At 47.4% G+C, this 23,850-nt stretch overlaps 1 protein-coding gene across 1 annotated transcript in view; it reads left to right on the plus strand.

Annotated features, from left to right (window-relative positions):
• The window catches only part of CTNND2 (catenin delta 2), an 816,172-nt gene that overhangs the window by 785,907 nt on the left and 6,415 nt on the right, over window positions 1–23,850 (plus strand). Inside the window, exons 18-20 of the mRNA XM_082723384.1 lie at window positions 12,085–12,211; window positions 15,473–15,604; window positions 21,440–21,513. Coding sequence (XP_082579510.1) covers window positions 12,085–12,211; window positions 15,473–15,604; window positions 21,440–21,513 — 333 coding nt within the window. The remainder of the gene's footprint in view (window positions 1–12,084; window positions 12,212–15,472; window positions 15,605–21,439; window positions 21,514–23,850) is intronic.

The following is a 23,850-nucleotide window of genomic DNA, read 5'->3' on the forward strand; positions in this document are numbered from 1 at the left end:
TGAGGTCTGACATGATGATGCCTGTCCCCACGCCTCTGTTGAAATTGCTCCTAATTGCAGTGTTCAACTAGCTCCATTGTCTATATTAATCAGGGAAGGGTTCCAGCTGTAACAAGCAGACCTAAACATGCAGTGATGCCACGTGATAGATTATTTTCCTGCTCATGCAACCATCTGGACAGGTGTGCATGCGGGCAGTTCAGCTCTTCTCTGCACTTTCAGGAGCCCAGAGTCCCCACTGCCTGCTGTAAGGTCCGCCACTGTACCTGGTGATGGCCCATCGCCATCCCCTCATGTCCCATGGGTGAAACCTCCATCACATGGCCATATGCAGCTGCAAGGAAAGCCAGGACATGGGGCCTACATGTGTGTCCGGGAACAAAGGAAGTGGATTTGCAAGAGCAGTGAGCAGTCCTGGCCACATCCTGCTCCCTTACGTGATCTCCACCTGCCTTTCTGCCACCATGCTTTCCAGCCTGGTTTTTCTCCAACCTTGCAAGACCCTCCACCTCAGGTTTTGTTGTTGTTGTTGTTGTTGTTGTTTTACAGACTCCTAATCTTCCCTGAGGCTTCTTTGTTTTCCACGTTCTACCTTCTACTGTAGATGATCTCATCTGTTCCCATGCCCTTAGAACACAATTGAATGCCAATGGCATCTGCATCTATTCCTCTATACGGTCTTCACTCCTGAATTCAAAGCTTGTATTTAGAGTCACACCTGTGATGTCTCCACTTCAGCAGATGACAAGTTCTGACAGGGCACACACCTAACAAGCAGCTCTTCAGACCTTCCCCGAATCCGTTGTTCTCGCTTCATTGCCCATCTCAGCCACTAGCAGCTCGCCCACCTGGTGGTTCTTTTCAGAAATCCAGTAGTTATCTAAGTGTACATCTTCCTCCCTTATCTCTACCATATTTTGCACCAAGACCTGTGGAGTGTACCTCTCCTGTCTTTATTTCCATCATCATCTGTCACGAGTGCGGGTCCGATTACTGCCTGATTGGTTTTGTGGAATCTACTTTACCATCTTCAATCTATTTTTCCATTAACCATTCCGAATCCACTTCGATAAATCCAAATCTAACCTCGTCAGTGTCCTGGTTGAAAGTCTTCAGTAGCTTGCAGTATCTCTCTTACCCATCTGTTAAAGCTCACCTCCCTCTACCCTCCCCTCAATCACTTTCTTTCAGCCACACTGTCTCCCTTGTTCTTCCTGGCAGACGCAAGGCTGTGCCAACCTCATGGCCTTTGCACTGCCCGGGCACAGAAAAATGCCTTCCCTCCTCTCCTACCAAACCTGGCTCTTTCCATCTCCGTTTAACTGTCACTGGTTCAAGGAAATCTCCCTCTCTCCAATCCTCTAAGGCTGGGAAAGAGCCCTTTCCTTAACGTGTACTTTTTCTTCATGGCTCTTACTGAAAATGTAACATGATGCGATCACATTTTAAATGTCCATCTCCCCGCCACCTCCCTCTCAGGAGTCCTTCCTACCTCCCTCTGCTCTAGCTGCATTCCCAGCACAGTTCCAGGTACTTACTCCTACTTCTGAAATAACTCCAACAAGGCCACTACCCCAGAGCTGAAGCTTAGCAGAAGACACACACAGTGACTCTTCTTCCTTGTCCATGGTCTGTAGCGCTTTCAGGTAGGGTGGAATGTGGACACCTCGAGGTTAGGCCCCGGGTGAGCTTTGAGCGTACCGACCACTGATGAGTACAGATATAAGAGACTTGACTTTTCAGATGTCAGAGTGGGGCATTCTGGAAGTGAGCCGTTTGGATTCATTAAACCTAAAAACTGGACTTTGTTCTATTCGCCCCAAATTTAACTCTGCGCCAGAACACAAAGGGCATTCATTCTTAAAGATCATCCACCCCAGGCCTTTGTTTTAAGGCCTCAGAAGTGACAACAGGAAACAAAAGACCAAATTGGTCTTTATTCCATTTCCTTTGTGTTTTTTCCGCATTCCTTCGGTTACAGCTAACTCCTGGTAGTTAACAATGGTATGCTTTCTTTGACCAAATTACATACATTTCTTTGCAACTTGTCAAATCTTGGTGATACTGATTTAGAATTAGGCCCATAGCAGTAAACTAAATTCCTGAAATGCATGTACGTGGTATTTGTTTTTTGAAAGATGGTACAAGTTTCCCCCAGATCCGAAAGTAGAGTGCTCCTATGAAACTGTTCAAAGTGAAACCGCCTAAAGCAAAGGAACAATTATCATTTCATAAAAGCCAAAATCCTCATCAGATTTCTTTCAGTTAGTGAAAACAGGTTACCAAAATAGGTCTTTCGTAAGAGAAAAGTGGCATAAAGCGAACTTTCGGATAGTGGTGAGAACCTGTACTACGGAAGACTCCACATTTACTGTACCTTTAAGCATCCGAATCAATTTGATTAAATTCCATTAGAAGCACCAGAGCTGAAACAAACTAATATGAAAACAACTGGTACGCCAGGAGGTATTTATTTCTGTATTAAACTGCAAATACTCCCTCTTGGCCCTTAAGTTTTCACTTCAGTATTTAACTCTACCAGCTTTTGCTGTAGAATTGTTGAAGGAATTCATTTTAATGAATCTTTAACAAACATTTCACCTTAGAAAGAGGCGGAAGCTCGTTTTATTAGAGCAAAGGGAAGCTGAAGTTTCACTGACATGGAAAAATCTGGCTTCGGTTTCAATCGCACAGACTGTGGATACTTCAGCTTTTTTTCTACATAATACCTTTTACTGAAATAAGTGTGTCTGCATAAGGACCACTAATCTGGAATCCCTCCTTTCTCTGCTTCATGTGTGATGATGACATTAATAGGTTTCGTCCACTGAAAAATGACTAGAAAACCAGCACAAATTGTGAGCAATCAGGTTTTTCATAAGAGAGCCGTAATATCTTAGCTGGTTACCTTTTTCAGAGGATGACAACACGTCTTGTTTTGACTTTCATCTGAAAAATAGGTTCCTGATGAAGAAGTCCCGTTAGTGAATGCGGTTAACAAGCTCTAAGAGTTCGAGTTTGAATGAGTGGATGAGCTTGGGTTGCTGAAAGCCCAGAGGATTTCTACCACGCTTTCTTTCTATCTCAAGTCACTCACAGCAAATTAGAATTGACAGGCGTTATGGACTGAGAGCCTTCAAGGACAGCTAACGCCAAAAACTTGTGTTTGTTACTCCTGAATCGAATAGGCTCTGTGTGCCCACTGAGAAATCCTTGTCTAGAGGCAGAGAAAATCTCACCAGATTAAGGAGGTTCTGGAGCTGTTTTCAAAAAGGAGGAAAAACGTCAATGACCATATACCGAGGGATTCACCGTGTTCTATTATATATTTTTTGGTCCCAACAGAGATCTGGCTCAGGGCAAATCACAGCTCTTTTCCATTTTCAAGGTTAATTATTTACTGAAGCTTTTGTCCAAGTCAGAGATGTCACTTAGCATTAGAAAAGATTCGTTAACTCTGAACCCTAAGCGTAGAAGATAAAACCTCCAGAAGCACTTTGGAAAGGGACCTGTAAATGGGAACATCGCATGTAACGTATCATTAAATGGACATTCAGGAACCCCGTCACCCTCCACCCCAAAGAGCACCCTCTTGCCGAGGTCAGAGACCACAGGGGAACTTAGGAGAAACTCCATTTCCTCCCATGGCATCTCCTAAAGTCCATGACTGAGGATTTGACCCCTTTCTCTCTCTCTAATCACCAAATCCTCTGGACAGCCCCTGAGTGTTTTCTCTGCCTCCCCCCCATCTCTGTAAACGCAGTGTAGGGACAGAGCGACCTCTGCCCGCATCCTTTCCCTCCTCTTGCCTCTGCCTCAGGACAGTGTCTTTCTGTCCTGGGCCTCACTGCTCTGATTCAGCATGGGGGCCCGGGGCATGGGGGCTCAGCTGGGTGACAGGATGCTCCCTGGCAGTTCGGGTTGGGGGACCTGGGCTGGGGGGGCAGTCAATCTCTGGACACTCCCCCGTGGTTCCACGTCATTCCATCTTACCAGACTACACCCCACACCCCCCGTTGGCATGCCCTGCATCCCACTTTCTTTCTGGGGCAGTGACTCTGGGTGTCCGTCTTCCGAGGCCAGGACTGTCCCTACAGGTGACCCACTCAGACACCAGCCCTTCGGTCTCTGGAGGTGGGGGGGGGGGGGTCACGTTCCTGCAGTAGGCGTGGACTTTGGCGTCCAACTTCAAAAGAAATCAGAGCAAAGCTAACGGAGAACAGGAGGCGCTCGCCCCTTCTCCCCTTTCTTCCTGGCTCTGGGAAAGATTAGCATTTGTGGGGGCGGAAGGGGCCTGAGCTGTGGAGAGGGCCTGGTGTCGTCTGAGCTGCAGGATGCGGACAGCAGGAGACATGGGCGGTGCATCCATGCTCGGGTGCGTGCTGCGGCGGGGTCGGAGCCGATCAGGCCAGATGCGACAGGTAGGACTGTGTTTCAAATTATCTACAAGACTGCGTAATGAGCAGGCAGTTTCATAATTCCTCACCCCGAAACAGCAGCAGCTGAGGGAAATGTTACCGTTGAATGGAGCAGACAAGCCGGAGGCCCTTTTTTTTTTTTTTTTTAAGGACCATTTTACCTAAACTGAGCCAGCGTTCAGCGCAGCAGTGAGCATGTCATAAAAGACAGATATGCCCACAGCAGGAGATGATACTGGCAAGGTCACTCAAAGCTAAGACTAAAAAAAAAAAAAAAATCATAAAGTTCTGATCACCTTCGTTTGTTACGGGACAATAGAGGAAAGGACCCGCAGAGGCAGCTGCAAAGCCAATGACATTATCATTGGTTTTCCAGGAATTAATGCAGGCATTTTAAATCACTGGATCCAACACGAATTTGTCGAGCATCTCTGTGTTGCAGGCATTGTGCCAGGGACCAGGGCTTCAGAAATAAATAAAGCCCAAGAGTGCTTCGCCGACTACAGTAGTCTGTAGTGTGGTCTCCAAGTGGTTTGTTCACAGTGGGCGGGGGAAAAAAATGCAGCCAAAGCTGCCCGGAACCTGGCAAGCGTGATCCCTTGAGCAGTAGGGATTTAATGAGCATGTAGTGCCTGCTTCCTGTTTACGCAGCACGGAAGTGGGCAGGATAAGTGAGATTCAACAGGGGGCCGCAGGGTAGGGGCGGTGCGGGGTGGCGGAGCTGCCTGATCAGAGGTGTGGACGTGTGAGGTTGAATCACGTGGCCGTGGTTGCTGGGTCATCAGGTATGGTTGGGGCTCAGGGCTGTGTGTATGTGGTAGCTCTCTGCTCGGAGGTTGGGATCTACTGTTGTTCCTCAGAAGTCAGGCTTGAGAACGCCTTACCTGACGTTCCCCAGTGGACTCAGAGCCTTGAGGGCCTCCTAGGATTTAGTACTTGAAAGCGCACTCTGGTTGGGCACAGCGGCCTGTGCACGGGGACCCCAAGCCGGGGGTTCTCCACGCTGCTCTTCAGTCACATTCCCCCGGGACTTTTGAAAACAAACTCAGAACAATCCGGACAGGATCTCAGGGCCTGAGGCCCAGGAATTACTGTTTACAAAAGTCTCCAAGCTGATTATTTTTGCCCTTGATTTATGAAGAAGAAACCAAGGCAGAGCTCACCAGTAATCGTGATACTGACGCTGACCGGGGAGAAGGGCTGACTGTCCTGGCGGCCTTCTCATCCCAGCCCTCTGCCCACAGAGACACCCAAGGTCAAAGCAGTTTTCAGCCTTGGCCCGCAGCTCTGGCTCGTCTCTGCGCGCAGACCTAACGGATTCACGTGCTGATCTGCACTCAGTGCCCTCGGCACTTTCCAGAGTAAGAAGCCACGGGGCAAGTGTGTGTCACGCTAACCTCATGTGGACCAGGGTGGAAGCTGCTCTGTCCCTTCCTCTGAAATCTTCCCGTGGAGGTCTTTCCTGTAGCACAGTCTTGTTGGCGATGTTTCCAGAATGGGCAAAAACATAAAATGCTGCACATTCGGAGACCTTCGAGTACTTGAGGGGAAGATGCGTAGGGACAGAACAGAGTGCCCAGCAGGTGGACATACGGTGAAGACCAAACCGTTTCGAGCCCGTGAAGAACAACTCTACCTTGATTCTCACGCCCCCTGGACCCTTGAGTGCACCGATGCGGAGGGTCGTAGCTTTGGGGAATAATACAGTTTTAAAGAAGCAGGCTGGGAACTTTAACACAGAAGCTGAAATGGGCTGGAAGGACAGTAAAAGGAGAAGATAAAGAAAATCAGATTATTCCTGGTGGCAATTTAAAGTTCAATGACTTTGAACTCCTCTTCTCTTTCGGATTTCTATCTCTATCTACTCGGAACAATTTAACAACCTCCAGTTTTAAGTTTAATGTGTTAAAAATAAAAACCAATTTGAGGTGCAGATATCATATCACATTTTTGACAGCTTGGCTGGATCTTAAGCTGAAGGGCACCAATGTCTCGGTCATTCTGCTGGAGGTGAAAGATAGATATTAAAGGGGTCCCTTATCGTCCATATTAAGGATTAACAGCCCTCTCCCAGGTGCTGTGACTATTCTTCATTCTGTTTTTTCTTCCCCAAGGTTTCTTATCGAGCCTCTAGAAGGCAAAGGGATGAAGTGAAGGGGGTGGTGGGTTGAGCAGCTGATAGAAAAAAATTCAGGAAAACGTTTCTAGTCTACAATGAGTTAAACTTTTAAGAAGAAAAACTAGGGATCAAAGAGACAAATGATGTAAAAAAAAAAAAAAAAAAGTGTGCCCAAGTTGTCTTTATTTATGGAAACCACTTTCAAGCCTTCCTGAGTGACACTGGGACGTAAATGAACAATGCATTGATTGCAAGGTCGCTAGCTAACGAGTATGTACATGGCTAGTTGGATAAAAGGAATGTTAGCTTAGCAATAACTTCCCCAGGAAAATGTGTCTTCATATCCCTTCTTCTTTGGAAAGCAAAGCGGATTTTTCAGTTGAATGCCAAGAAAATTCACGCAGGAAAAGAAGTGGAGGGTCCTGAGACTTATCCTCAAGGTAACTGATTATTCAGTGTAACTTATTGATTGATCTGCACTTTCCTGTCTAGCATTGGATACACTGCTTTCCATAACCCTGGGGAATTCCGAGCCCAGAATTAAAAGTGCGGGACCCCTCCTGGGCATTGTTGAACATAGTAGCAATGTGGGAGTTCCATGTTTCCATCATGGTGCCTCTCGCTCTGTGTCAGCGAATGACAGGGAAGATGGCCATAAGCAGGAGCCGGTTGCCTCTCCTGGCTCCTGCTGTGGCTCAGAAAACTGCTCTCAAGAACTTTCACTGGGGGGTGCCTGGGTGGCTCAGTGGGTTAAAGCCTCTGCCTTCGGCTCAGGTCATGATCTCAGGGTCCTGGGATCGAGCCCCACATGGGGTTCTCTGCTCAGTGGGGAGCCTGCTTCCTCCTCTCTCTCTCTCTGCCTGTATCTTTGCTTACTTGTGATCTCTCTCTGTCAAATAAATAAAATCTTCAAAAAAAAAAAAAACTTTCATTGGGTTTCCACTTGGCGCTATTCCCTAAACTCCCCCTTCCCACCTCCATTAAAGTCTCTGTGCCCATATGCATACAATCGAGGGCCACGTGCAGAGGTGTCAGACCTGGGGTGGCATTCTTGATGCCTCTAAACATGCTCTACGTCATCCTCAAGTATGTGCTGACCCCGTCCCTCACAGACAGGCCATCTGCAAGATTGCCCTCCGCCATGCTTTTGTATGCTAGGAATTGGGTATTACGAAGGATTTTTTGGTGCATCGTATAAGGGTTTCTTCCTTCGTAAGCAGTTTTAGTATTATACCCACCTTCCTGACATTTCCAGAGATGGAAGTACTTGCATGGTCCTGGTGTAATCGAAGCATCACGGAATCCGAACCGCTGAACAAAACACGTCTCCCATCACGTGTGTAAGAGATGCTGACTCATCCATCGCTGTCTCGCCACGGAAAACCAAACCCAACCTAGAGTCATGCTGCAATGATGTCTAGAGTCTCCTTTGGTCTTAGAACGTATGAAATATTAGCTGCTGTTCTTATCATGAAAACACTTTGCCCTTGATGACACATGGAGTGTCATGACTTATTCATGATTAAAGAAGACAAGGTTTTGATTAAAGCAGTTTCCTGAGACATTGCTTGGAACCCCAGAGTGTATCTTCTAAACTGTGAGACAAACCTAACATGATCCACTTCTGTTGGTCATATTTAAGGACTTTTTGTGGTCAACTAAGCATTATCCTCAGAAGAAAAGAATACCTGTTTAAATAATTTTTCAAGTTGTTCCCAGATATGAATAATGGATGCACATACACTTTTTTAAAAAAGATTTTATTTATTTGTTTGACAGAGAGAAAGAAAGCAGCAGCAGAGGGAGAGGGAGAAGCAGGCTCCCCACTGAGCAGGGAGCCCAATGTGGGGCTCGGTCCCAGGATCCTGGGATCATGACCTGAGCTGAAGGCAGACGCTTAACTGACTGAGCCACCCAAGCACCCTGCATATACATTTTTTGTTTTTATTTTTGTTTTGTTTTTTTAAGACTTTATTTATTCATTTGCAAAACAGAAACAGAGCATAAACAGGTGGAGAGGCAGAGGAAGAGGAGGGAGAAGCAGATTCCCCCACTGAGCAGGGAGCCAGACATGGGGCTCGATCCCAGAACCTGGGAATCATGACCTGAGCGGAAAGCAGCTGCTTACCCATCTGAGTCACCCAGGCGCCCCCCATATACACTTTTGAAATGGTTCCCATCCTGCACATGCTTTTGTAAGACTGCTCCTTCCCCGTCCTTGCCACCACCCATGGAGGACTGAAGGGAAAGGCACAGAATTCCCGTGGAGACATTTTCTCCTCCTGCCCCCACACGTAGCCCTTAGTGTGCCCTCTCCCACCTTTCCCTGAGGAGCACTGAAGCCTTACAACCCTCATCACCTCAGTCAAGACTCTTGAGTCATCTATGGTTACTGGAACCATCATTTAAAGTTTGGGAATGTCTAGTAATCTGCCCCAATACCCCACCTTTCTTCTACCTGCCTCCCCGCTTCTACCTTCTGCCTTCGACCGACCTGCCCACATGCACCTGCCTTCGTCTCCCTCTTTGACCCATGGTCTGCTCTCAGGAAGAGCCCCGTATGCATCACCCACCCCCGTCTTCTCACTCTGACATGGGGCTGTCCCTGAACACATGCCCCCCTCCCCCTCTCCCTGCTGCCCTCTCCTGTGGTAGCTGTTTCATTTCCCACCTCACTCCCCTGGAGAAACCCCAGCATCTATGAAGTACCCTCACTCCAACAGCCTGGGATGGTTTTAGGATCTGTAGCCCACCATGTAGTTTTCATTCTCCATCTCCTCCCCAACATCTTCCCTTGCTTCTATCCCTGGCTGGATTCCATGGGCTTCCATGGCATTCTATTTGCAGTCCCTGTCTCCTTCCAAGCTACTTCCTGAACACTCCCATCCAAGTCCATCTACCCCCCACTTGCCACAGGGTAGCTGAACTTGGCTGGAGAAAAACAAGCAACATGCTGCCCTGTTGTCTCTTTTTAAATTCCTTGTACTGGGCACCCTGGCCACTAGACCCTGGGCTGTGGTCACCTTGCCCCTTCCCAAGAACCATTTCATACATTCTCTTCTTCCTTTCTCTGTCCCCCTCCTCCTTTTCCTTCCTCCCTCCTATTCCTTAATCTCCAAATCTTCCTCACACTCAGCAGATGACCTCACTTCTCACCCCACCTGGAGAACATGCAAGAAAATGCAAGAGAACGGCCTCATCTGCCTGCTACCAAATCCCCCGCTCACACAGCCCAGCTGTCCTCCTTCTTCTGGTCCACGAGCAGACCACGTGCTGTTCTCATGGTCCACGAGCCCCTTGTTCCCTAATCTTCCAAGCAGTCCTCTCTGAAATTCCCTCCTGCAACTGCTTGCTTCCTCTGTGGCATCACCAGCTCCTTGGTCTTATCTGTTGAGTCACTCCCAATGGCGAATGAAACGCTCCATCTCCCAGGTCATCTCTGAAGACATCTCTTGGTCACTCAATCTCTCCAAGCCCCATTTCTCCACTCTCTGTAATAATAAAACTCTGTCAAAGTGGCCGGCTCTTACTCTTCCGTTCATCAATTTTCATTATCTTTGGAGCCCACCCGAGTTAGACATATGCCGACCTGACCAAAGAAAGTACTTTTGTCCCATCATGATGGCTTACATGTTCCCCAGGCTGGCGGTCAGTTCCCGGTCCTGCCTGTCGTTCAGCTGGTCTCCGTCTCCTTCACGCATCCGCTTTCCTTGTCTTGCCTGACCTCACACCCTCCTGGCCCTCCTTCCGGCTCTCGCTGGCCCTTCTCGGGATCCTCTGAGTCTTCTTTTGCACACCCCTTACATATTAGAGTGTCCCAGGGCTCGCCCGGTGTCTCCTGCTTGCCGTTATTTTCATTCATGTTTCTTTCCGTTCCCCTTGCTCTAAATAACATCTCTATGCTGAACTCCAAAATGTTATCTCCAGCCCTGACATTGCTCCTGAAATCCCGATTTGCAGATTCTGCTTTATTCTGTATCTTCTCTTTCATGTCCAAATAGACATCTCTACCCATCTTGTCCCAAAGGGCAGTATTGATTTCACCACCGAAAGCTATTTCTCTCCTTATCTCAGGAAATGGCAACTCCAGTCTCCTGTGGTTCACACCAGAAGCCTGGGGTAAAGCTTTATTCTTCTCTCCTTCACCCAATAGCCAAGTCATCAGCAAATCCTCCAACACAGATGCCAAATCTGCCCATAGCTCATCATCGGCCCCCATCTGAGCCAGGATTGTGTCTCCCTCCTCCAGTGGAATAGTTTATTATTTGGTATCCCTGGTTCTATTCTACTCTCCCCAAACTCTTCTAGACACTCGGAAGGCTTCTCGATTTCTTGGTGCCCCTTGATCACGCCTCAGCCATGGAGACTTCCGATGGCTCTCATCTGTGCGTAGCCCGTGTCCACCTGCCTTCTCATCTGCTCTTCCTTTGGCTTGGGTATCTGGGTCGTTGTCATCCTCCAGGTCCCTGCTACAAAGTTAATTGTTCCCAGAGTGACACACATTCCATTCCCACATCCCATAATCTGAAAACACTAGTATTTTCTGACCTGAATTCCTTGATCTGCTCACCTTCAAGTACTTGTAAGTGTGCCACATTTCAGTATCACTATTTCTTTACTTGACTTTAGGTGGCCTGTTAACTGTCTAAGCCTCAGTAAAATGGGATGCTAATAGCATCCAGCCCATGAGATTGTTGAGAAAATATCGCCTTGTAGTAAATTCTCAATTAAGAGCTAAGTAATAGCTTTAAAATAGCAAACGTCTAACCTTGGCTTTATCCTACCAGCCAAACAGAATAAGAATCAGAATTAGAGAAACAAAGACACAAATACTGAAATGAGTATGAATTTTGTTCTTCATTAACTTCCATCTATTTCTGCCTGCAATGATTCTTTAATAGAACGTTGAGTCTCTTAAAAGTCTAAATATAACCAGAAAAAAAAAAAAAAAAAGGCCCGAAGAGTTTCACTGGTTGCCTCTGTGATGCAGGAATGGGGTGGGACAGACGAGTCTTCTCTTCCTTGGGGTAGTGTCACTGCTATTTGACATCTGACTTTGATATCTATAAATTGAATTAAAAAGGAGAAAACACTGGAAGGAGTTATTGTGGTGTGTTAACAGGAGTTCTGGGGCACACCCCTCTGGGTGTGCATACACAGTGACGGTCGTGAGAAGAGGGCCAGGCAGAGCTGAAACCGGGTCCATAAAGAATAGACAGTTTCAGGGTCATCTCACATTCTGAGCACCGTATTTTCATGTAAATAAAGAGTCCGTTTATTCAGCATCTGGAAAGGAAAGCCAGCCCGTTAAAAGCAAGCTTCCTCGTGGCAGACTGTCTAGAGGGGGCGAGGTGGGTCTCAGGTCACACCCCTCCTCTCCACTCACCTTGAAGATCAAGCAGGCCTCCGCGATCTCAGGCTCCATGATCACTTTTGACAGACAGTGGAAATGTTTTACAAAATCAGATGTTGGGAACTTCGAAATGTCAGGGGATGAAGAATCACTCTACCTTCCCCCACTTAATGGGCATATGCGGTCTATTGCAGGACGGATGGTCACAGTATCACTTCGTAGCCTCATCGTCGACCATCGAGAGGGATCGGCAAAGGCCCTACTCCTCCTCCCGCACGCCCTCCATCTCCCCTGTGCGAGTGTCTCCCAACAACCGCTCAGGTAAGGGACGCCCAGAGTCAGCCAGTCCTCTTTTCCCCTGGTGCCAGGGCCCTCCGTCCAGCCCTGGCTGACCCCCCCGGAAGGAGAGCCGTCCCAGTTGGACATTGGCTACAAACACCAAATGAGTCCCTTTTCCTTTCCTAGCAGTGGTAACTTTGTGTCGTGTTCATAGAGACTCACAACACTTCTAACAGATTTCTAAAGATCTCTAACAGGTGTTACACACACGAAATGTATGTCATGCACTTGCCTTCATCAAACAACAAGAATGAAGATAGCATTAGATGTTTGCAAATCAGGGTTTTCTGTGCACACTTTCCAACTTAAAATAGTTTGAGTTGCATTGTATTGATTGCAATTAGAATAACAGAGTGAGGGAGAAAGGGCATACTTTTCCAGCTGTAAAATGACATACATTTGAAATATCCCATTGAGGGTTTTGTTACTACTCCAAACCTGATTAGCCTGCTATTATTACCTTTAAACCAGCCAATAAATCCTTGATAAAGTCTTATCACAACCACCTGGAACTATTAAGTCACTCAGTTGAATATTTTTCTAATTTTGTTCTGTTTCTATTGCTTGAATTTTCAACTAACTGCTCTTATTTACTTATAAAAATACTTCATTTTTATACCCTTTTCGGTCACATTAGATAATGCCTAAGATGAAGGAAAAAATTAAGGGCCAAGTAGGAGCCCATCATTTAATATATAAGTGGCATAGTCTCCACTGTCTTTATTCCAAGTGTAAGTCTAAAAACCGAGCTTTTGATTTCTGCACTTGGAGTTTTGTTGTGAGAAGGAAAGATGAATAAATAAACATATAAATACCTAGATGGGTGTGCATGTATATACACATACATGTGCATGTGTGTGCGCGCACACGCGTGTACGCACACACCACTATCTAGGTTTTTACTTAAGAAGAGTTTCTCCTTGCTCTTCGCTGCCCTCTGTCTGCTGGGGAACTGGTCCCAGAGGGCATGGCAGGAGAGTGCCCGTCCACCCTTGAGATCACTGGTCATTGAACTTTACACCACACTTTACTGTCAGGATGATGACGAAAACCAGACGTGAATGGGGAACATTTGACTGAAATAAATGACTCTCCCAGCTGCGGGAAAGCCTCTGTTTCTAGTGTGGTGCAACGGCTTCTAACATTCCATTCTGCACTAGACGAGAACCGGACACCACCGTGAGACGAAGAAATTTCCACCTTTGGAAGCACAGGGGTGACCTTTCATGTTTATTACCCCATACATCTTAAAAAGATAGGGGCACCTGGGTGGCTTAGTGGGTTAAGCCTCTGCCTTCACCTCCGGTCATGATCTCAGGGTCCTGGGATCGAGTCCCGCATCGGGTTCTCTGCTCGGCGGGGAGCCTGCTTCCTCCTCTCTCTCCCTGACTGCCTCTCTGCCTACTTGTGATCTCCCTCTCTGTGTCAAATAAATAAATAAAATAAAATTTTAAAAAAGATAAAACATAGTGGGTGTGGGAAGCACAAAGATGGTGTCTTTTTAAAAGCCCTAATTATTTCGACACCTCGGTGTTAGAGAGATGAAATGACGCAGTAGATCAGAAGGTGCTGGAAGGAGAAGGGTCAGAGTTCCAAGAGCTACCGCAGCCATTCCGCAAGGGCACTGCCTGCTACTTCCTCCTGAGGCACATCGAAGACACCAAGTGAACACGTGTTTGCGTGATTTGATTTTTTTCCAGGAGTGTAATCTTAGTTTACCAGGATTCGGAGCACTGTGTTTGAGGTCTTGAAAGATAATTACACACTTGACATACTTTAATAAACCCCACCATCTGCACTCTATTAGATGCTAATTTTGAAAGCTTTGGTCAAGAGGCTCCAAAATATTGTCCCTTAGTGGTTGCCTGGCAGCGACTTGTAAAAGGCTAAACTTTACGCAAGAGGGCATAGAAGCAAAGGAGCAAGGTCAGGGAGAGGACTCTCCCGGGAGAGGGTGACAGAGAACGGAAGACAGGAGAGAGAGTGGTAGAGGGTGGACACGGTGAGCGAAAGCCAGCGGCCCCCGTGCTGAGAACACGTGCGAGCTGGACACACAGCCCAGCCCAGTCATGTGGAGCAAATGCCCTTTTCTTCTCTGTCTTCCCAGTAAACTTACACCCTGAGCTTCTGATCCAGCTAGTTCCAGGTGGGGCTCAAGTATCAGTATTTTTTAAAGTATTCCAAGGATTTAATTGTAGCGGGAAGCCAGGTTTGGGAACCTCTCGGGGTTTTGATAGCTGAATGGCGAGCCTGGATTTTGTTTGAGTAGGTGTGAGAAGTCGGCAGGCTGCCTCTCAGAAAAGGATGGGTAAAGGCTCCCTCTCGCCAGCCGTGGCCACAATGTGTACTACTGTCCATCCCCTCCTCCCCCGCTTCTGTTGATTTGCATGTCCGTTTCCTGTCCTCCACAAGTTCAGAAAGTGACATGATTCATGTTTCTTTTCCCCAGGGTCTAGCATAGGGATTTGCTCATAGAAGATACTAAACTTAATGACAGGGACCTAAAGAGAAGATGGGGCTCCCTCCCCGGGTGCAATCGGCAGCAAGTGGCCAGGGTGCTAGGTGTCGGGGAGAGATTGATGAGGACATCCATCAGGGACAGCTCATTGGGGAGCGAGCTCTTTGCACGCCCTGCCCGGCCCGCGCCATGGGCTGAACTTTGCGGGCTGGGTGACTTCAGCCCCACAAAACATCCTAGGTGTTCATCTGGCTTCCTTCAGGACAGTTTCTGGGTCACTCAGTATTCAAGCAAGACTGCATTTATTTTAATCAGGGATTCTCCAAAATCAGTAACAGCTCCTCTGAAACACATCTGATTTTTACAAAGGAACAAAGGAAGAAAAGAAGCAAGGGGAGAAGGGGAGAGTGGAAGGGAGGGAAAGAGAAGAGCAGAGCAGAGAAAGAGAAATAAAGAAAACAAGTCTGATCTCATTCTTCAAACTGTCCCGTACTCGGTGGGTCATATCCCCATCAGAATACCTTCCTAAGAAAGATGGCCCCAGGAGATAGTCTTTAATTACCAGCTCCCAAGCCGAATGCCCCCTTCACTGCAAAGCACTGAATGACAAGGAGTTCGGGAAGGGGTAAAGACAAGAGCCCAAAGAATAAAGAACCAGCAGGTCCGCGTACACACACTGGTACAGGTTGAGCCATGTGTCTTCGTGACCTTAGCTCTTTGTGCGGAAAGCTATCCGGGCTGTGGAATGAGACACAGAAGGTCTTCCTTTTGATTTCTTTATGTAGCAAGTGCCCCAGCTTCACCTCGGGAAATGATCAGCCTCAAAGAAAGGAAAACAGACTATGAATCCACTGGCAGCAATGCCACTTACCACGGAACTACAGGAGAACACACTTCCAGGAAAGACACCATGACAGGTGAGCGTGACCATGTATGTGCCTCTCCTCCTCAGAGCTGGTGACGTGATCTGGGACAGGGCCGAGGGCTGGGACATGAGACTACAAGTCACGCTCAGCAGCTCAGCGGGACTGAGTAGCTAGCAGCTCACTTGAGGGCTTGACAGCAAGGAGTCTCAGGAATTGGGGGCAGGGAGATTAAGCCAGAGGAATAAAAGCGGAGTATCTCATACCTGAAAATAACTGAGGGAAAATGTTCTCTATGCACACTTCATTCTGTCTTTCCCCTCTCACCTCCCCCTTTCCTTCTTGCTTGCCCCGCTCATAATGTTCCCTCAAATTAGAAAGAGGAGTCACGCTAGAGCTCTTCTTAGCTGCCATAATCTGGAGTGGGGAGGATTCAAGATGGTGGGTGCGCCGTAGCCAAGCTTGGCCATCGTGAATAGAAAGAAGGGAAAATGGATGAGAACAGAAGGGGAAGCGAGGGGAAAAGAACGAAAAAAAAAAAAAAAAAAAAGAATTCCAGGGCCCACAGAACTCCTGCTGAGACATTTTCTCTTCTTGACACGAAACCCATCTTTTATCATGACAGACCCCCAAAGAGATTCATGAGAACCAATAATCGCAGTTTCTGTATGGATGCGTTGAGGTCTTGTGCCCTCCATCCCTCACTACCCCAGTCATACCCCTTGTCTCTCCTTCCTCAACTGTGACTCCAGCAAGGCCAAAATCGGTACCCATTGCCACCCATGCAACATGCGCTGCCCAGCCTTTCTAATAACCAGCCTTGCCCCTGACTCCTTTCTGTTCTCTGCGACTCTCCTTGTTCTCATTCATCATCCCTTCCTTGCTTTCCATACACTTCCTCCACCCCCATTTCTCCCTTCCTCCAAGAAGCAGGACTTGGGGGTATTGGTGTAGGGGGGTTATGCCTTGAAAGCCGAGTTTTCAGAGCCAACAGGCTCTCTAATAGGGATTCCACTGCCTTCTCTGCCACGTGGAAGTGAGGATGGGTCTCTCATGAAAATAGACCATGAGAAATAGGGTTTTAACAGAACATAGCCAGATGAGGCTGTTCATGAACCTGGGAAGTATGAAGGTCATAATCCTGAACAGACACTGAGACCTTCTCATCAAGAGGATCTTAAAACTTTTAGTTTCTCAAGTATTATTTAGGTGTAGACCTACAGGGAAGCAGAAGAGAAAAAAATTGGATGATTTATTAAGATGTTTTCCAGTCCCAGGCCATTTAAGATACATTTTTCTAATGGTAAATGTGTTTACCCCCAGGGCAGTGTTTTCCATGGTAGCTCTGCATGACTGCAAGAGAGAAAAGCACAGTAAACAAGACGTTCCTGATGCACAGCCCCAGGGTCAGCACTCTGCCCTCCACGTATACACCTCCCAGGGAATGTCTCAGCCTCACGTCTGCACTCATTACACAGAACATACCTTATTATTCTTATTCACTGTTTTTCCTGCCTTCAGTGTTGCCCCTATTGTAGACAAGCATGAACAGAGGAAGCTGGGAAGCTGAATGCCGAGTCCTTAGAGTCAACACATTCAGCAGAGAATCTAATTTGTACCAGTTACTCTGGAGTAGTGACACCCAATTCCCTTAGTTCATTCATTCTGCGATTATGATCGCCCCCGGTAGCCACATTGCTGGCACTCTGGGATAGCCAGTTGAGACTACAATTACAAAAACAATTCTGAAGTTAACTGAATTGTTATGTAACTTTTCTCTCTTGCCCAGTAAAATCACTCAGAAGGCTTTTGAATGTGGGAGTGTTTCTGTTGGCATAGTTTCAATGGTACATAATCATGCCAGGCACACATAATGACTGAAAAATAAAATCTGACCTGTTTCTAGATGTTTAATGACAGGGATCTTGATAATTCCAGTATTGAGATATATGTCACTTTTTGCACTTATTTAAGAGGCTTAAGCATCTTTGCTCTGACTTACTTTAAAAAAGCAATTTAAAAAAAAAGGAATTCAAAACTACACTAATGATCACCTAGCAAGCCTGAAAAAACATTGAACATATGTGTATACAGTAAGGTTCCCTTTAAGCCAACGAGTACTGTGTAAAAGTCAGTTGTTATTATCTACTGTGTTGGTGGCAGTGATCGTAGTGGTGGAGGTGATATAGTGGAGATGGTGGTGGTGTTGCTGGTGGTGGAGGTAGTGAAGTGTTGGGGATGATGGTGGAAGTAGTGGTAGAATGGTGGAGGTGATGGTGGAGATGGTGGAGATGGTGATGGAGGAGGTGGTGACATGGAAGTAGAAGTGGTGATAGTGGAGGAGGTGATGGTAGAAGATGGCGGTGATGATGGAGGAGATGGTGAAGGTGGTGATGGCAGAGGTAGAGTTGGTGATGGTGGAGGCAGTGATGGAGGTGGAGGAGATAATGGAGGGGGTGAAGGAAATGATGGTGGAGGTAGAGGTGGTGATGGTGGAGGAAGTGATAGAGGAGTTGGAGAAGGTGATAGCAGAGGAGGTGATAGAAGAGGTGCAGCTGACGATGGTGGAGGTGGTGATGGAGGAAGTGATGGAGGAGGTGAAGGCAGTGATGTGGAAGTAGAAGTGGTGATGGTGGAGGAGGTATGGTAGAAGGTGGTGGTGATGATGGAGGAGATGGTGAAGGTGGTGACTGTGGAGGTAGAGTTGGTGGGGTGGGGGAGGTGATGGCCGAGGTGGTGATGGAGGAGATGAAGAAGGTGATAGTGGAGGAGGTGACAGAAGAGGTGGAGATGGTGATGGTGGAGGTGGTGATGGAGGAAGTGATGGAGGAGGTGAAGGTGGCGATGTGGACATAGAAGCGGTGATGATGGAGGAGGTAATGGTGAAAGATGGTGATGATGATGGAGGAGATGGTGAAGGTGGTGACTGTGGAGGTAGAGTTCGTGATGGTGGAGGAGGTGATGGCAGAGGTGGTGATGGAGGAGATAAAGAAGATAATAGTGAATAAGGTGATGGAAGAGGTGTTGGTGGTGGAGGAAGTGATGGAGGAGATGGTGAAGGTGGTAATGGTGGAGGTAGAGTTGGTGATGAAGGAGGTGCTGATGGTGATGGAAGAGACAGTGATGATGGGAGAGGTGGTGGAAAATGTGGTGATGGAGGAGGTAGTAATGGAGAAGTTAGCGGCGGAATTGGTGGAGGAGGTGATGGTCGAGGTGGTGATAGTGGAAGTAGTGATAATGGAGGAAGTGGTGATGGTGGAGGAACAGTTGGTGCTGGAGGAGTTGGTGATGGAGGAGGTGTCTACTTACTACCTTCCACACTGGCATGAATAAGCACCCAGCTAACCGGTGGAAGCCCCCATCTCGCACAGGAATGGAAAGGATGAATGGCCAGCTCCGGCTCCATGGCACTTTTGCACATGCCCATCATTTCAGCGTTGACATGCACATCAGATTTCTTGTGTCCTCCACATCAAGAGCAGTACTTGTTACCATTCACAAATATCCGGGGGACACTTACCATATAGTACATTGAAAAATACCTGAAAACTGCCGTCTCCCTTGTTTCTAAGAAATCAGAGGATGTCCTACCATTTCCCCCAAAGAAAACGCTCCCTCAGCTATGGGAAAGTCATGGGAAGCTTCACCCTCAAAACACCATGTGGGACGGCTTAAAGGGAGAGCAGGTTCTTGCTGGGTTTGAATCTCCTCTACTGAGCCCTTAGACATGCAGATCCACCTAGGTTTTTTGTGCCAGGCTTCCCCCACTCACCTTTTCTGGATTCATTATCTAGCTGAGACAGAATCTTTCAAAATGCTTTCTCCCCTTAGTGTTCTCTTGCCATCGTGGAGCTCTCAGAAGGCCAGAATCAGCTGTTCATTCAGGCATGCAGGCTGACGAGAGCTATTGCTCATGGTCATGATTCCCCGGGAACATTACGTGTTCAGAAGCTTGCATCAGGGAAGGGCTGTGTGATCCCAGCAGCTACACGGCCTGACTTTAAAATTCACCCAGGGGAGTTTGCCCTCCCATCTGAGCTTCCCAGATGCCTTTACATCAAATGGTCTAGCCCGTTGGTGTCAGTCTCTCTTATGCCTTATTAAAGCCATTCTCATCTTCCGCGTGTTGATTCAGTTGGAGATCGGGGCTGATGCAAAAGAAGTAAGGCATTTCCTTACATGTGTCCTCTTGGTCAGACGTACAAGAGCAGAGTGTCCATGAAGACACCTGCTTCATGTGTTTGCAAAAGCCGCAAGTTCAATCTTGGCTACACACCCTCTCTTAAACAGGTGAAGTGGACCAAAAGGCAGGAGGGAAGAACCTCTAATAGAAGCCTCTTTAGTTTCTAAGGAGACAGAGAGAGGGGCACAAGGGTCTAACAGTGCATGTTCCAGCAAATAAAAAAATGCATTTTGTTCCAAGTAACAGAAAAGAGAAAACCACAAAATTTCACCTTGCAATGACATTTTTCATCAGCACATGGCAGTGCTGAGGACATATATTCTCAGGGTTACGCTTCACTCATTGCCTCAGCAAATAAAGCCCTGACCCTATGAGCATCTGCCGAGGCCAGGTGCTGTCCCAGACCAAATGTACTGGTGAAGGTGGCAGGACAGACCGATTTCTGACGTCCCGGTACATCTGCTGTCGTAGGTGAAGGGAGGTGCCACGTGAGGTAGACAAAAGAACGAACTCACCACCAAGGTAGTACCACGGCGAGGGTGGAGGAGCAGGGTCGGTGGGCTGTCAGGGAAGATTCTGTAGCTGGCAGGGGTCCAGGAAAAATGCAGACAGGAGCTACGCACACCCAACCAGAGGAGATGTCAGGGGGGCCTTTAAAATTCAGAATGGGCCCTCAGCTCTCACTTTCTTAAGCACAGATTTCCAAGAGGACTTTTCCTGCACAGGAGTTAGGTGCTTGAATTAATAGTCATGGGTGGAGTGGTCGATATTACTGACCTTGTGTCTCCAGGAACTGTGTCTGTAAGAAAGTAGCTAGGGTGCGTCATCCTAGTTTACCATTCCGTAGATACTGGAAGCAAAAGATAAGGCTTTCTTAGTTTCTGGAGTGTTTTATACCCCCACTGACACTTAGTTCTTTCCAGAACATTCTTTAATCATAAAAATGATTATGAGGGGAGTGGCATCCTGGGCCCTTCCTCTGGGCCTACGGCCTGAACCTGAAGATTCTAGGGGAGGAAGGGGGCAAACCCTGCCCGCGCCTTTGAAAGCTGCTGGCCAGCAGAGCAGACCTTCCCTCCTTTTAGCTAGCCTGCAGGCCAGTCTCAAGAGAGTGGGGCGGGGGGGGGCGGCTCCTGTCCCAGTATCTAGCTGGGTTCCAGAGCTGCAGCCCCCGAGGCGTGCCGGACAGATGCCGATGGTGCTTCCTGCCCGGCCTTTGGGCCTTTGAGAAATGAACTGTCTGCGTGATGATTAAGCACTCTGTGAGCCCAAATTAAAAATTTCATCCTTGTCGTTCTCCAGCTCAACTCTAAGTCACTCATAAAGATGCCTGCGTGCCTCCGTGCAGGAGACAAGCTTTTATTAGCCGCCGGTTCTCACCAGAGAAAGAGACCAGAATCCTGGCAAGCTTCCCATCTGTTTGCTGACCGGCCCAACCCTGTGTGCAGTCTAAACGTGACTGCAAGAGACTCCCGGGCTATGGGGATTTGATAGAACCTTTAACTGTTCTTCTTTCTTATATCTGCATATAAAATGAAGAGTCCAGAGCCAAGGGATTCTCCCACGTGCCATGGCACTTGGAATGCACCCCGAGAAACCAAGCTCTGTTAGGGCAAGAACTTGCCCCGATCACCATTATTCCTCACTTGAAACCTTGTCTCCTTTGCTAATACTTTTTCTTTCCCTCTTTGTTCCCCCATTTTCAGCTCAAAACACTGGAATTTCAACTTTGTACAGGAATTCCTATGGTGCGCCCGCTGAAGACATCAAACATAACCAGGTAGAGGAGACGGGCACGTTTGGGTCCATTTTCCCCTTTGACTCGCGTGAAATATCCTGGAATTGGAAAAAAAAATAAATTAGCTCCTACATAGCCTACGTAAAGGACTGAAAAAAGAAAATAACATTCCCTGCTGCTGTCCCACTCACATTTGCCACAGTGTGTGTGCGTGGGGTCCCGGCAGTCACTGGAATGGCTTCAAATTTAAAAATGGTTTTTGATTTCACTACAGCCACTCACTTCGTTGGGTGGTAGCAAGCAAGTTGTCTACTATGATCCAAAACAAAAAGCTCAAATACATGAGTGGAAGAGTCTGGTGTCTAGATAATGTTGTGTGATTACTAGACAGGGATTCGTTTGCTTCCGTAACCCAGCCAGGTCTTGTTTGGAGGAAAGCAGTCATTACATGTGATAGTTACTAATAAAATAGAGATGACACATTCAAGAGTGAACAACTAAATGGGCGTATTGAGGAGTTCCTTGTTGCTCAGTCTAGTTGGGGAGACTGGCAGCATCAGTGCCCCCAAAGGAGCTTGTTGGAAGAGATTTTTCTCAGACCCCTACCCCTAATCTATCTGATGCAACAAATGCATCAGAGTTGCCTTCCATCAAGACATTTAGGTGATTCGTGTACATGTTCCAGTTTGAGGAATGCTAAGAGTAGCCCCTTCAAGAACTAAGTGTGTGTGTGTTTGTCTTCTTTGGCAAGCATTCACTGGAGGCTCTTTTTTTTTCTCTCTCTCTCTCTGTGGTTTTGTGGGAGCTGTAGAAGCAAGCAGCACAGCCACGGCTGCCTCATTGATTGATAACTTCATTTGTTTGTCCCTTGTAGTGGTCACTACAGGAAGACAGGCATTCCTCATAACTGTTGGCTGCCGGTAACCACCACCAGAGCTGGCTTCTGTAGATGCTCTAGATTCCCGCCTTGTGTCAGGAAAGTTGGGCTGAAAGATACATCTGAAAGCTGTTTGTTTGATCAAAGTGACCAGAGGACAGTAAACATGGGTGGAAATGTGCTGGTTTTTAACATTTCTCAACACCTGGCTGGGCAGCGTCTTTGTAAAGGAAAGGGACCTGCTCCTAGTAGATAGGGTATCTTGTGTAGGACCATTTCCAAGAGAGGAAGGAGGAGGACATGGAGAGTATCTCCTCGACCTTAAATTACCTTTTTTTCTGATCACTCATCAACAGGAGAAATGGTAGTAGGTAGAGGGGTGATGCCATTGCTTTGAATGTTCCAGACCATACGCAGCCACTCTGGAAGACATCTGGTGGTGTCTGCAAGCCCCTGGTGAAAGCCCAGGCCCCATGGCCTGCCTGACACGTTGCTAACATCTACTTCACCTCCCTCAGTTCTGGTCTTTGCTAAAAGCAAAGAGGTCAATGAATAAATAAATAAGTGCAAGAGCGCTAGACAAGTCTCACCAGGGGTGGCCAGCAGCAATCTGCATATCAACATGCCAGCTCAAACACAAAGGAAAAAGGGAACAAAGTGTATGGGAAATGCCAATTTCAATTATGAAAACCAACCTTTATCTTTTAGTAAATACCAGGTACAGTGAGAATTGTCTATACCCCTTAAAAGATATTGGTCAGGATGTGATCCGACCCTGACTTTGCATCCAAGAGTGTAGGAGTAGTCTTTAGTCTCTGCAGGTTGAGAGAAGCTCATCCCAAGAATTGGCTTAATCTGTATCAGCCTTTCTCTCCCTGGATTCCACTGTCGTTGGCAGTGAAGACATGCGCAGGTGTGGCCCAGAGGTCCCTGGCAACTTACAGGATGGCTTACTTTCGTTTCCTTACGACTGCCTGCAATCTAGATTTATAAGATGGTCCCCCAGTGGCTCTAAGGGGCGCGTTCTTTTTACCTGAGCCTATGATGAACAATTAAGCAAATTGAAATTAATGCGCTAAGATGGCATCCCTGCCGGGAGAGTAAGCACAACCTAGTGTGGCCTTTTCCCCAGGGTGCCCCAGAGTGTACTCAGACTCAGTGGGGATTGTCAAGGCCACGGTGCCCCAAGCAAATGCTGGGAAGCCCGGCCTGGATGGAGTTCAGGCTTGGCGCCCCTTGTCAACACAGAGGAGATGCTCCTGGCAGGCCACCAGTTGAGCTGAGCTCCAGGGTGATAGCTCGGGGCCATCATTATTCCCTGAGCAGTCCAGCAGAGGGAAGTAGATGAGTGGACTATTAACCCCATTCTAATATCAAGCAACATTTAAAAATATCCTTTTGAAAGATCTCGTTTTTCCCTAAAACAAGTTCCAAGTAAATCCTTATGACACTGCAGGCCACTCTGGTTGGTTACTGGAATCAACTCTGGCCCTCCTTTTAGC

This window comes from Mustela nivalis, assembly GCF_964662115.1.
Source record: "Mustela nivalis genome assembly, chromosome: 3".
Classification (NCBI taxonomy): domain Eukaryota; kingdom Metazoa; phylum Chordata; class Mammalia; order Carnivora; family Mustelidae; genus Mustela; species Mustela nivalis.